Source organism: Parambassis ranga, chromosome 17 (genome assembly GCF_900634625.1).
Source record: "Parambassis ranga chromosome 17, fParRan2.1, whole genome shotgun sequence".
Taxonomy (NCBI): Eukaryota; Metazoa; Chordata; class Actinopteri; family Ambassidae; genus Parambassis; species Parambassis ranga.
In genome coordinates this window covers 9,829,642-9,841,169 of record NC_041037.1, presented here as the reverse complement: position 1 = coordinate 9,841,169, position 11,528 = coordinate 9,829,642, and the positions used below count along the sequence as shown (strand labels likewise).

The window sequence follows — 11,528 nt, the reverse complement described above, 5'->3', positions numbered from 1 at the left end:
AAGTCAGTTCTTTAACAGCAGTTTACAATCTAGCTAAGCAAACAATAAACCTATCATAGCTAGGCTATATTAGCTATTTATTTTATTATCATACTGGGTTAAAAAAAAAACAAGGCATCCATAACATTGATAGAAAATAATTATATATCTTTAAATTATGTCACATTAGAATTGTAAGCCTTTTCTTTTTGTGTACAAATTTAATGAACAACACCAAAATACATGTTTAAACAAACAGAATATAACAAAGATAATCCTATTACATAAAACTGGCATCTGGGAGAGGATGAAAAAAAATCACCGTGTTTCAGGTGCAAGTACTGCAGGGGTCCATATGGTATTATATTTTTACCGAGACTCTTTATTAGCTACATGGCTTTGTTTGTTAGATCTGCAAGCTCCCCCTCAGGAGGATCATCTCTCTAACTTTGACTTGACAAATGTTTAGCCACAACACAGACCAAAATGAAATGAATCAGACATTATCACTACTGACAGAAAGTCTGGCAGAGCACAAAGTAAAAAGGGTTGAAGGGGCACAGCAGGAAAGTACACTCTGCAGTGCTTTTTGCATAAGTGAAAATGAAAAACAACATACGGAGACAAAAAGCTCAGTCTGACAGAGACGCTTATTAAGGAAATATATACTGCATGTGTAACAGTCAGTACAGATGTGCTGAAGGACATTTTCCGTTAGCTCTCTTGGTGTTAGCTAAAACATTGTGAGCAGACTGCCTATTCATCCGGTACTGAAACAATTCATCACATTGACAGGCTAGTTCCAGCTGCAATGGAGAGACCAGGTCCAATTTTAAACTTCATCAATACACACCAAACCTCTTGTAGATTTTGGTTTAACCTTCACTGGCATGAGCTTAATGTGGTGCTCCTGGAAAGTTCCTCTAAAGTTTTCATTACGTGCATTAAAAGCCATATTCACAGACATAATTTCAGCAAGATTATGTAATCTGGTTTTGTGATTTAGCACCTTCTGCACAGTTTGTTAGAGGTTTTCACACCGAATAAAAAAATTGTCTCACTGGATCCTCTAGCTGCTATTGCAGTAGCATGCATGCTTTTTCAAGTAGCTCACTTTACATTAATGAGTACTGGTTGAAGGAGCCAAGCAGAAGACACCACACAGTCACCCACACAGTCATACGCACACACCAGCAATCTTGGGCACGCATGTATGGTGCTATGGCTGTGAAACGTGAGCTTTGATAAGCTTTTAGAGCATAGTTCACCAAAATGGGGTTCCTCCTAATGGTGGTAGTCTTTTTTATTATGAGGACGGTTGCCCAGTATATGATCCACTTCTGAGGCAATACCTGCTGTCATCTTTGGAATTACCTGAAATGCACAAATGAAGGATTATTAAGTGTAAGAGAAACGAATCAAACGATTTCACGCTGTTACTCAGGCTTGAACATGTTTGTGTACCTGAATGGCTCCCAGGTTCTCTGTCAGCTGGCTTGGATTGGAGGACCCCAGAAGCACTGAGCTCACTCCCTCATTCCTCAAGCACCAGGCTAAAGATCAAAGCAGAAGAAGATTAATTTTAGCTGAAATGAAAATGTAGCGCTGACAGAATTTAGGACAGCATCATTGTCACATGTCATTTACCTATGGCTAGCTGTGGCAAAGTACATCCAAGCTTCTCTGCGATATGAGCCAATTCTTTTAGCTTTGCTTGCTGTTTTCTCCCATCCTCACTGATTATTTTGTCTCTCAACCACTGGTATGGCTAAAGGAGCAGTAAAAGTTGAAACATTACCATCTTATATTCAAAGCACAAATGATCAGAATAATGTTGGATAGTTGCACCTGCTAGATATGAGTTTGGAGCACGGTTGAATAAAATTTAGCCGGTACCTTCATGGCGGCCCTGGAGGATTCTGGGACACCGTTCTCATACTTTCCAGTGATGATTCCACAGGCCAGAGGGGACCAAGACACCACACCTACACCTATAATAACACAAAGACCACTGAGGACACAAAATACTGTAAAACAACTGGACATTAGGAGAAACTCACTGTAGCCCTACCTATTTTGTGATAAAGCTCTGGCAGCTGAGTTTCTACTTTGTCCCTCTGGAAGAAATGATACTCGGCCTGCTCGCACACTGGTGGAATTAGATTAAACTGCCTGGCCACAGAATATGCTTCCTAATAAGTAGAGAGAGATAATGAGGACAAGGAAAGTTAAAGTTACTTTTCTGTTCTTCCAGCTCATACTGGGATCACATGTCAAGTCTCTGTGCACTGAGGTGATTATGTGTTACTTTGTACTCTGTAATTATGATTTTTTTTTTTCATCACTCACCATGATCTCCATGGCAGACCACCGTGATGTCCCCCAGTACATGGCCATCCCCTGGTTGATCACATGTGTCATTGCTCTCACTATCTCTGTTTAAAAAAAAGAGAGAGACGATGGCATCTTCAGCAACATAAAAAGCAAATCCTGGAAATGTACTCGCCCTTTTTGCATTAAAAGCTTGTCACCTTTATGTGTGAGCATACATTGTTTGTAATACACAACATAACCCAAATGCTGCAGGGATTAAATAAAAAGACTCAGCCAACCTTGGCAGAATGTTGCTTGTGCAGTGAAACAAATCATAGCGATTTTAAAATGAAGGGGCCGAAGACAACCGCGGCGGCCTTTAGTGGTTTGGGTATTTGTGCCTGAGGATGATGCAGGGAAGTAATGGTCAGTGGACCAGTGGACAAAAACTATAGTGAAGCACTTTGTCAGAAGAGTTTGGACCACTCTACCAGCAGGAGGGAGCAGACAGCTATTATTTTGAATGTGTGTCTGCTGTATGATACACAAGCTTTCTAATTACTGAAGGAAACAACAACATGGTGATAATCTAACTGTACTCAATGTTAGCACGATATAACACTGCCTGTAAAATGTGAGACAGAAAGAGCTAAAAATGAGGGTGAAGAGATGAGACCACAGCAGTGTGATTAAAAACGAGTGATTCCTTTTCATCAGTACTTCTCTCTCTGGACCGAAATGTAGCTCAGTAAAAGACAGAGAGCAACTGTGTGTGGGTGAAGCAGGTGGGAGGGTAGAGGAATAACAGTACATCTGCTCCAAAGGGGAGGCATGGAGGCAGGGAGGGAAGGGGGAGGACGGGCTTTGGTGGGATGTAAGGACAGAAAGAAAAATTTGTGAACCAAGTAGGAACCTTGGAGGGACACACACACACACACACACACACACGGTTTATAAGAGAGTCTGCATGAATAATCGGTGCCAGGAGGGAACGGTGACAACTTAATTCAGAGCAACATCTGTGTCTTAACATAAAGTTGCTTTCCACGAGGCTGCAGTGAGTCATCAGGAGCCGACAACACGTGGCACGCTAAGCTCAGGTGAGACATCCAGCAAACACCATCAACACCCCACTCACAAAAGCCCACTGCAATTTTTTGAAGGAGGCTGATGTGGGTGAAGTTGTGGGCAAATGCATATGGGAACAAAATGCACTGTATTATTATACTGCAGAATTCAGACATCACTCATGCAGCCTGCTAGCAATTAGCTTTAGCACAAAGGCTTAAAAACAGGCAAGACTGGCTCTGTAACAAACTGCACCTGTTAGCACAGGCATTAGCATAACTGCTTGATTACTAGACAGTGTCAGTCTGTCCTTGAGCCCTCTTACAGCAGTGACACACATGCGTCTGGAACATTTGGTCAACTTCAGCCAGCAGGTTTCAAAGTACCACTCTGTGCAGTGCAGCGAGGAGGGAGCAGGAAGACATACAGCACACGCTGTGCTTGTCCTTTTTGAAGCTAATGTTTATATTCTGTAAGCACATTAACAGTGGTCATCAATATGCTACTGGCAGAAGAATTTCAATGGCTGTGGGAAAAGAAGGCTTTGAGTGTGCAGTTAAAAGGAGGTTGAGTACGGAGGTGCTGAGTGGGTGAGATCATCCAGCAGCACGCTTGTATTTATTATGAACATTTCAGGACAGAGGTGATATCCCTCCTCTTAAAGGACAGGGATTGTGTTCCGCGTGCGGTGCCAGTTCCATTTCATTTACCTCCAGAGAAATAGCTCTTGGCTGGAGGGATTGATACAAAATCTTTTTATATGATGCCATATCTGCTGTTTTTTTCCCCTCACTATCCTATACTGCATTTACACCATCCGGACTGTTTTCATTTTCAGATGATTGAAAGGATTCGATTTGCTTGATATTACTCTGTCAAACAAGACATGAATTTGAGTGAGTGCAGTGCAGCATTGTGCAGAGACATGGACAGTTTACTATGCAGGCTGCGGTGTAACTATTAATACAGCGCGTTGACTCTGGCGCAGATTCTTCTCCTCAAGGCACCTGCTGGGCCATAATGTGAATGTTTTCTAAACTATACATTTTGGTGACATATTCAATGAAATGTCAGCCAGGGGGAAAACTCCTGTACTGTCTCATCATTATCAGTGACAGCTGCAGCAACAAAGAGATGGAAGAGATGAAAAGGGGAAGTTGGAGCCTGACAAGGAAGGAGGGCACTGGACATTTATGACACACGTTGGACGGCCAGTCCCTGCTGTTAATTTGGATACAAGCCAAAAACACAAACAAATCCAGAATGGAGAGAGCTTTGGTGGAGAGGAAGAGAAGGGGTAGTAGATGGCTGAAGCACAGCAGTGACGGTAACAAAGGCAGACTCTGCAGCCATGACATCACTTTTTTGTCCCCAAGGGGACGCAAGTTGTGTCACACGGTCGGAAGTACTTAAAGTCACTACGAACACAAATGCGTGCAGACACACCTGTTAAATGGTTTTCTACATTCTTGGTTGTGTAACACTTTTGCAGCTTAAATGTCTCCTTATGCATTTTGTTGATGATAATCCAGTTTAATCTTCAGGGACAGAATGTGGGTGTGTGAGTCGATACAGGATGTCAGACACGCAATAACAGGCGATTCTCACAAGCATGAGGAATGGTGGTGTTACAATTTGTCAGTATTGACAATAAATGTGGTGTTTAAAAATAAGATGGTCATATTATGTTAGACATATACATCATATGACATTAACAGATGCCATAATGCATCACACTGACAATAATAAAGAAAGATAAAGGTACCTATAGCCTTGGTTGCTTGGTGCTACCTAGCCGATGAGCTCACTAAAGTGTTACACTAAGGTCACAGTTATGTTGGTTGTGTGTTAAGAGTTATTGGAATCTGACAGCCTCTAGAAGTCTTTTCATATTAGCTCTGCTCCTTCCTCCCTATTCAAAGCTATAGAAACACTTAAGATGTCCAGAGAACACATACACACTTCACACCCTCTTAAGTTGTTAAAAATGACTGACCCTCTACAACATGATTTATGACAGTGTCCTTGCTATTTTTTTAACGAATGATGAAGCAAATGTGCACAGTGTTTTTTTCGGTTGATTAATGGACCAACCGCATTGCAGAGCTGACGAAAGCACAACACACCCTGCCTATCTGTCATTTTATTTATACATAGCTTATTTTTTTGTTCGTCTGACATCTCTCTGTTCTGTTTCTATCATCCGGTCAGACTCTAAATCAATGAGCCTGTCAATCATATTAAACTTGTCGACAGTGTGTTGTCAATAGTGAAGCGACTTTATCTACAGGGCCAAATTAGAAGAAGTTTTGATGGAGAAGGCTGCAGGGTCAACAGTGACAGCAGAGCCCCTGGAATCATAACTATGACAGATTGGCCTCCCACAGTCTGCTGGAACACACAGGAGGAAGCCAAGGAGGACAAAGTGGAAAGAATGGAACATGTTTTACCAAGATCAGTGGGACTCCGTATGTCATATTCTACCTGTGGATGGGAGTTTGTGTGGAAGGAGAAGTAACAGAGGAAGAAACTGGAAGTGTGTAAAAGAAATAAATGGCAACATAAGGTAGATGTGTGGGAAAGGCAGCACTACTAGAACGTTAAAGGAGGAGTGCGCACAGTAGGAATTGTATCTAGTGAGACCAGCCCAAAAATACACCAGCTTTCCCGGAGGGGCCAGATAATCCTCCTTCTGAAGAACAGGGAGGGCTGGGAGCGGGTGCTGTTCAGAGACCCAGTGGTAGCTAGCAATCCCGCAGAGACAGAAGAGAAATAGAAAAGAAAAGACTGGGAGATTAAAATAGAGGAGGAGAAATGAAGCAAGATCGTTAGATTACTTGTAATATATGTGTGTGTGTATGTGTGTGTGTGTTGACCACAAAGACATACCCCTTTGGTCAAAGGCAAAGTCCGACAAGGACAGCGGTCCCATCAGTATTTGTCACCTTCTCATGTTACAGAACAACATGTAGTTTCCCTCCCTCAACCCTCCACCAGCCCCAAGAGTCTGGTCTTCGATCACTTACCCTCCATGGGAGTATTGCTGTCTGTCCGGTTTGCAAAAACCACATCCACATACTCCAGTTGCATCCTCTGGAGAGAGCCTTTTAAACCTGAGGATAGAAAAGAGATCAAATGTGAAGACTTAGGAAATATTGCTTGTAATACTTTAAAGACTGTAATCATCCATATTGGTGACCCATCACCTTGTCCATATCACTTCCCTCAACACTACGATACAGACCAAAACTGGGCTGCTTTTGGAAATGCACATGAGTTCAGGTTAGGTCAGGTAAAAGCAAAAAAAATAAAAAAATTGTGATTTGGATCCTGGGGGATTTGAAGTCAGCATGTTCACAAACATGGCAAAGTGACAGTTGACCACATGTGACTCAAGGCCTTCCAGCTGCATCTGGCCCGCTACATCTTGTGATCCAGCTAATGTGAGTCTGTGTTGTTATATTCAGTCATAGGTTACATTTTATTCTGTTAGTCCTCTACACTTCAAATACTAACACCACCTCATCACCGGGTAAATAACACTATTTCTCTGAGCTTAAGTTAATGATTTTCTGAGTGCTAATTTGTGAGGAAGAAAGGCCTCTTTGACCTACATACTGTACTGTATAATGATTCTGCAAATGAAAAGCCACTGTTCCTCTCCGAGTTGGGTCAGTCATTCCAAGTTTTTCATTTTGAGTTTAATAATCCAGAATTAAAGGGTACGGCTCAATAAGAATTGATAATGCACCCGTGTCACAGCAGATAGTTTGACTCATCACAGACAGAAAAATGTTAAAGGCATAATGTTAATTATGGCTCCAGTCCATTAAAATATCACAGTATGTTATAACAGTGACCATGTGTGCAAAATAGCAGGAACTGAACACCTGACTGGGTTACAGCCATAATTTATGTCATTACTGCAGTTACACATGTTCATTTACTGCTTGTGACATGGTTTGACTGTTTTCTATGTTTAACACAGCAGCACATGTCAGTGCCATGGAGGATTGTTACACTTTGAGGCATGTCTTTTAACCTCTTTGTGCTCTTTTGACCGCTGAAGGGTGCTATCTGTGTCATCTTAATCATCTTTGTTGTTTTTTTCTGGATGGATGTTTATCTGCATATTTATGTCTTTGTTTATCACCCATTGATGTGAAAGACAACAACCCTTTTGGCTTATAATTCTGCCCAGAACCCCACTTGTCACATTTACATGACATTGTTAACAACAGCCATTCAATCGGCTGATAAGTTTTGGTTTGGTTGGCCTGAAATCACTGAAATTAAGAAATAATTTTCTGTTAATATTTATTTGTACCCTACACTCTGATCTGTATTAACAGGGCACAGACATCACTGTATCCTTGTTACGTAAATAAATAAATGCTGTTGACAGTTGGTGGAAGAACCAAGCAATTTAAAGTCATGAGCGTGAGGAGAACGACAAGGAGTCAGAAGAAAGGTCACGCTCTGTGTTTGTTAGAGGAGAGGATAGAAAATGGCAACAAAGAAATGCGAGCAGATCTGTCTCCATTCATTCACACACACAGAAGACCAGATGAAATACGAAAAGCGCACACGGGAGACTGTCACAAAGGAGGACAGCAGAGTAACAGAGAGACAAGGCAAAAGACACTCTTGTGTTCTTGTGAAAGTGTGTGTGTGTGTGCGTGGCAGATTAGTGCCAGAGGCTTCATCATCACCCACTAATCCCAGCTGAGAGTTATACACTCTCCCCACCACCGTTAGAACCACTTATTCCGTCTTCTGTCATCTGCACTCCTACGATCCTAGAAACACCCATTACATGGATCCTAATCTGAGCCTGCACCGTCATCACGAGCAGTTTCTGCTGTCTTGTGGATTAAGCCGGAGTTTACTGGCTGTGAAGGGAGTCTATTTTTGGAACCCGAGAAAAAGATGTTTAACAACAAAGCAGCTCTTTTTTGGCGTATGCAATGAATAATGCATTTAATCATGTGTTCTACGAAAGCAGACACTTTGAGAATGATGCAATTGTAAAGGAATTTCTTTGTCCTTGTGAGTAAAATGCTGGACACACGTGCTGTTTTTAGAGTCCTTGACAATTAGTTGTCAATGCTGTCATCTCGGGGTTAACTTGCGCTGATCGACACTATTAATTATGAAGTTTTTGACACACTATCGTACCAAGTATATGTCACTTAGCCCATCAAACAGTTCATTGACAGGCCTGTGGCGGCAACTAGCAGTCAGGTGTCAGCCGATGTTTCAGTGAGCTAGTTTATTAGCCTGTGATGACATGTTCCACACCACTGGTGACAGGAACTCTGCACCTTTTTCTCCCACAAATGCTACCCAGCAAACTGGGTTTAGTTAATTGGCGATGCCACATCTCCTTCTCTGTCGTCTGCTCCTCACTGTCCTTCTCTTCTAGCCCATTCTTTTCCCCATCTCTTGTTTAGGGGGAAAGTTGCAGAGGCTGCAGTGAATGTTAATAATGTGGGAGAGAGCTGAGTCACTGCAGGGAGGTGCATTGCGCTGTGGACAGGATGGCGACCTGCTCAGGAAGCCAAGTGAAGCGGCATGAGAAAGTTTTGCTGTTATAAGCTTAAGCAAAAGCCATAACTCTCCTTAAAGAGCTCAGCAAAGCAGATGGTACCATTCTTACAAGTGCTATTTGATTCAACAGCTTCTTAGAAAGACACCTGCAAAGGAATTACAAACACAAACAGACAAAACATCTGATGTTCCACAAGCTAACACAGCTCTCAGCTGCGTGTGCACATCAAAGAGGTGAGAACTGATGTAGACAGGAACAAAAAGGTAGAAGGAACAGAGATAAAAGGAGGAGATTATAGACGTGTAGCGAGGCTGCGAGTGATGGCGTGACGTGAAGGACAAAGCAGAGGAGAGGGAATCGACTTGTTACCTTCAATGATGTGTTTTCTGTTGAGGCCTCTCTCTGTCTCTGCTCTGCACCAGGAGGAAAAGAAGTGCATGTCAGCGATGTCAACACATATAAACACACTCAGTCATGCATATACACACAGTTGTCATGAACTAAAGCAGATCATTAAACATGCCAAACATGACCTTGCATAACAAATTAGTCACAAATCACTAAAGGGAATTTGATGATATACAGTCCATTGGCTGCTACTGAGCAAGCTGTGTGTGTGTGTGTGTACAGCCACTTAAGATAATATATGATTTTTATTAGTCATTCACTTAATGGAACATCAGTAGATTTACTCACAATGCATGTGTAGCGATTTATGTCTTAATAATAATTTAACTTTATGCTTCTTATTTTAAGATTTGTGAAATCACAAACTCCTACAGGTCTAGTCAGAGATGTGAGAAAGTACATTCAAGATTCTGGCAGTGTGACATTCATTCTCCTCCATCCTTTGCCTGTGCAGCTTCTACACCCCTGTGCTAGTGCACACTGGCATTACCTAACAGCATATCAGTAGTGTTATTACTCTGCATTTTGACACATTTGAGGCCGCGTAGTGTCGATGAAGGATGATTAAATCACCCACATAGAAAGATATGTGGACATGCCATGCAGAATGTGTCCAAAATTTCATGTTTTTTTTTTGTATTCCACAAGTGACAGGAAGTGTAGTGCATTTCACAGAGCTGCTGGTATGTCTAAAAATGACACAGGTAAAAATGATGCGCACTGCGCTTCAGTGACTTGTCAGTCACCTGTGTTTTCTCGGCCCCTTCAACATTTCCTCTATCCCTGTATTTTCATGTTCCTTTTCTTCTCTTCCTGCCATTTGTCTTGACTTCTCACACTTTTTTTCTGCCTTCCTGTGGTGTTCTAGCCTGCTTAGGTTAATCTTTACAAACACAAAAACATGCTGTTTCTCCTCCATATTTTCATGTCTTTTTATCTTTTGGTGCAAAATAGTAAGGACATAAAAGATCAAATAGCAAATGTGCAAACATTCGCTGTGGGTGAAGAGATTCCTGACAAAACCTCTCAGGCAATCTCACAGCTCACTCAGTTCAGGGTTAAGTAGTTGTTCTCTAAATCCATCTGGGGTGGAAACTGATTTGAAATACCTTGATGGTAGTGTGAGAAGATGAGCTTAAATGAAATTTACACAACTGCACTCCGGCCCTTGACTACTTAGCTACATCAGATTAAAAGAAAACCAGAGGAAGCGTGTGGATGAGTGGTAGAGAGTCAGCCTCTCTTAGCACCAGCCTGCAGACTTTCAGAAAGAGACGGAATGTGACTGATGCAGATTGAGAGCAGAGCATTTCAGCATACTAGCAGACGCAAATATGACTCTTGGCAGTTTGGCAAGAAGGACGAGTAATGGAAAGGCCATGTCTTTTTTTTTGCAACTGGTTTTTCTAAAATGTTTGATCCCATGTCACACTCACTGCAGCTGGAGGCAAACGTTTTAATGCATGGCCTGTTGCTGGTGAGATAGCATGAACATCTAAGAGGGAACATCCACACACACACACAGCTACACACACTTACTTTCCTCCCCAGTAGAGCTTTGTGGTGATCACCAGGCTGGATCTCCTGAGGAAAGAAGGAAGACAGACACATCTAAAAGCCATGAAAAAGAGAGTATGGCCATGCCGACATGTGTGCATGATGTCTTGTCTGTGAATCTCTGCGTGTCATATTTACTGAAGTGTCCCTCAGTGACCCTCCTGATCTGCAGTGTGGCAGACTTCTTTTTCAAACATGTAACACAGAAGGACTCTATTTCTTTGAACTCTAACAAGATAGCGCCCTGACTATAAAATCACACATGCTCGAAAGATCAATAATTTAAACAGATCCACCGAGTTGAGGTGAAGGCAGCAGAAAGCTGGCTTGAGTTGTTGAGATGGGCAATACACAGAACTGAGCCTTATCTCTGCAGCGTGGCAGTGTGTGTGTGCAGCTCATGTAATATGAAAATAATCTCTGCAGGCTGTAAAAAGAGACAATACTGAAGGGGATGTTAGAGTAAGAAGACTTTATTTTAAATCACAGGCTAAAAATAATAGGGGAAGAATGTACAAGACAGGAGTTCACTGCCTTTATAACCAGCCCTTTCCAGTTGCATCATGACAGTCCACCATGCACAAACTAAGTAATAGTAAGAAAGAGGTTTTCTCTGTGAAAGAACTCCATCCCATTGAGCACCTTTTGCCAC

The 11,528-nt window shown here is 42.0% G+C and overlaps 1 protein-coding gene across 3 annotated transcripts in view; it reads right to left on the bottom strand.

Annotated features, from left to right (window-relative positions):
- Positions 1-214: 214 nt before the first annotated feature.
- Positions 215-11,528, bottom strand: part of kcnab1b (potassium voltage-gated channel subfamily A regulatory beta subunit 1b) — a 29,253-nt gene continuing 17,939 nt past the window's right edge. For all 3 annotated transcript variants that reach the window (XM_028427102.1, XM_028427103.1, XM_028427104.1), the window contains 9 exons: positions 10,859-10,903; positions 9,281-9,324; positions 6,387-6,473; positions 2,329-2,414; positions 2,051-2,171; positions 1,876-1,970; positions 1,627-1,747; positions 1,444-1,532; positions 215-1,353 (listed from right to left, as the gene is read on the bottom strand). In XM_028427102.1, the coding sequence (XP_028282903.1) occupies positions 1,264-1,353; positions 1,444-1,532; positions 1,627-1,747; positions 1,876-1,970; positions 2,051-2,171; positions 2,329-2,414; positions 6,387-6,473; positions 9,281-9,324; positions 10,859-10,903 (778 nt within the window). In that variant the 3' untranslated portion in view covers positions 215-1,263. The remainder of the gene's footprint in view (positions 1,354-1,443; positions 1,533-1,626; positions 1,748-1,875; positions 1,971-2,050; positions 2,172-2,328; positions 2,415-6,386; positions 6,474-9,280; positions 9,325-10,858; positions 10,904-11,528) is intronic.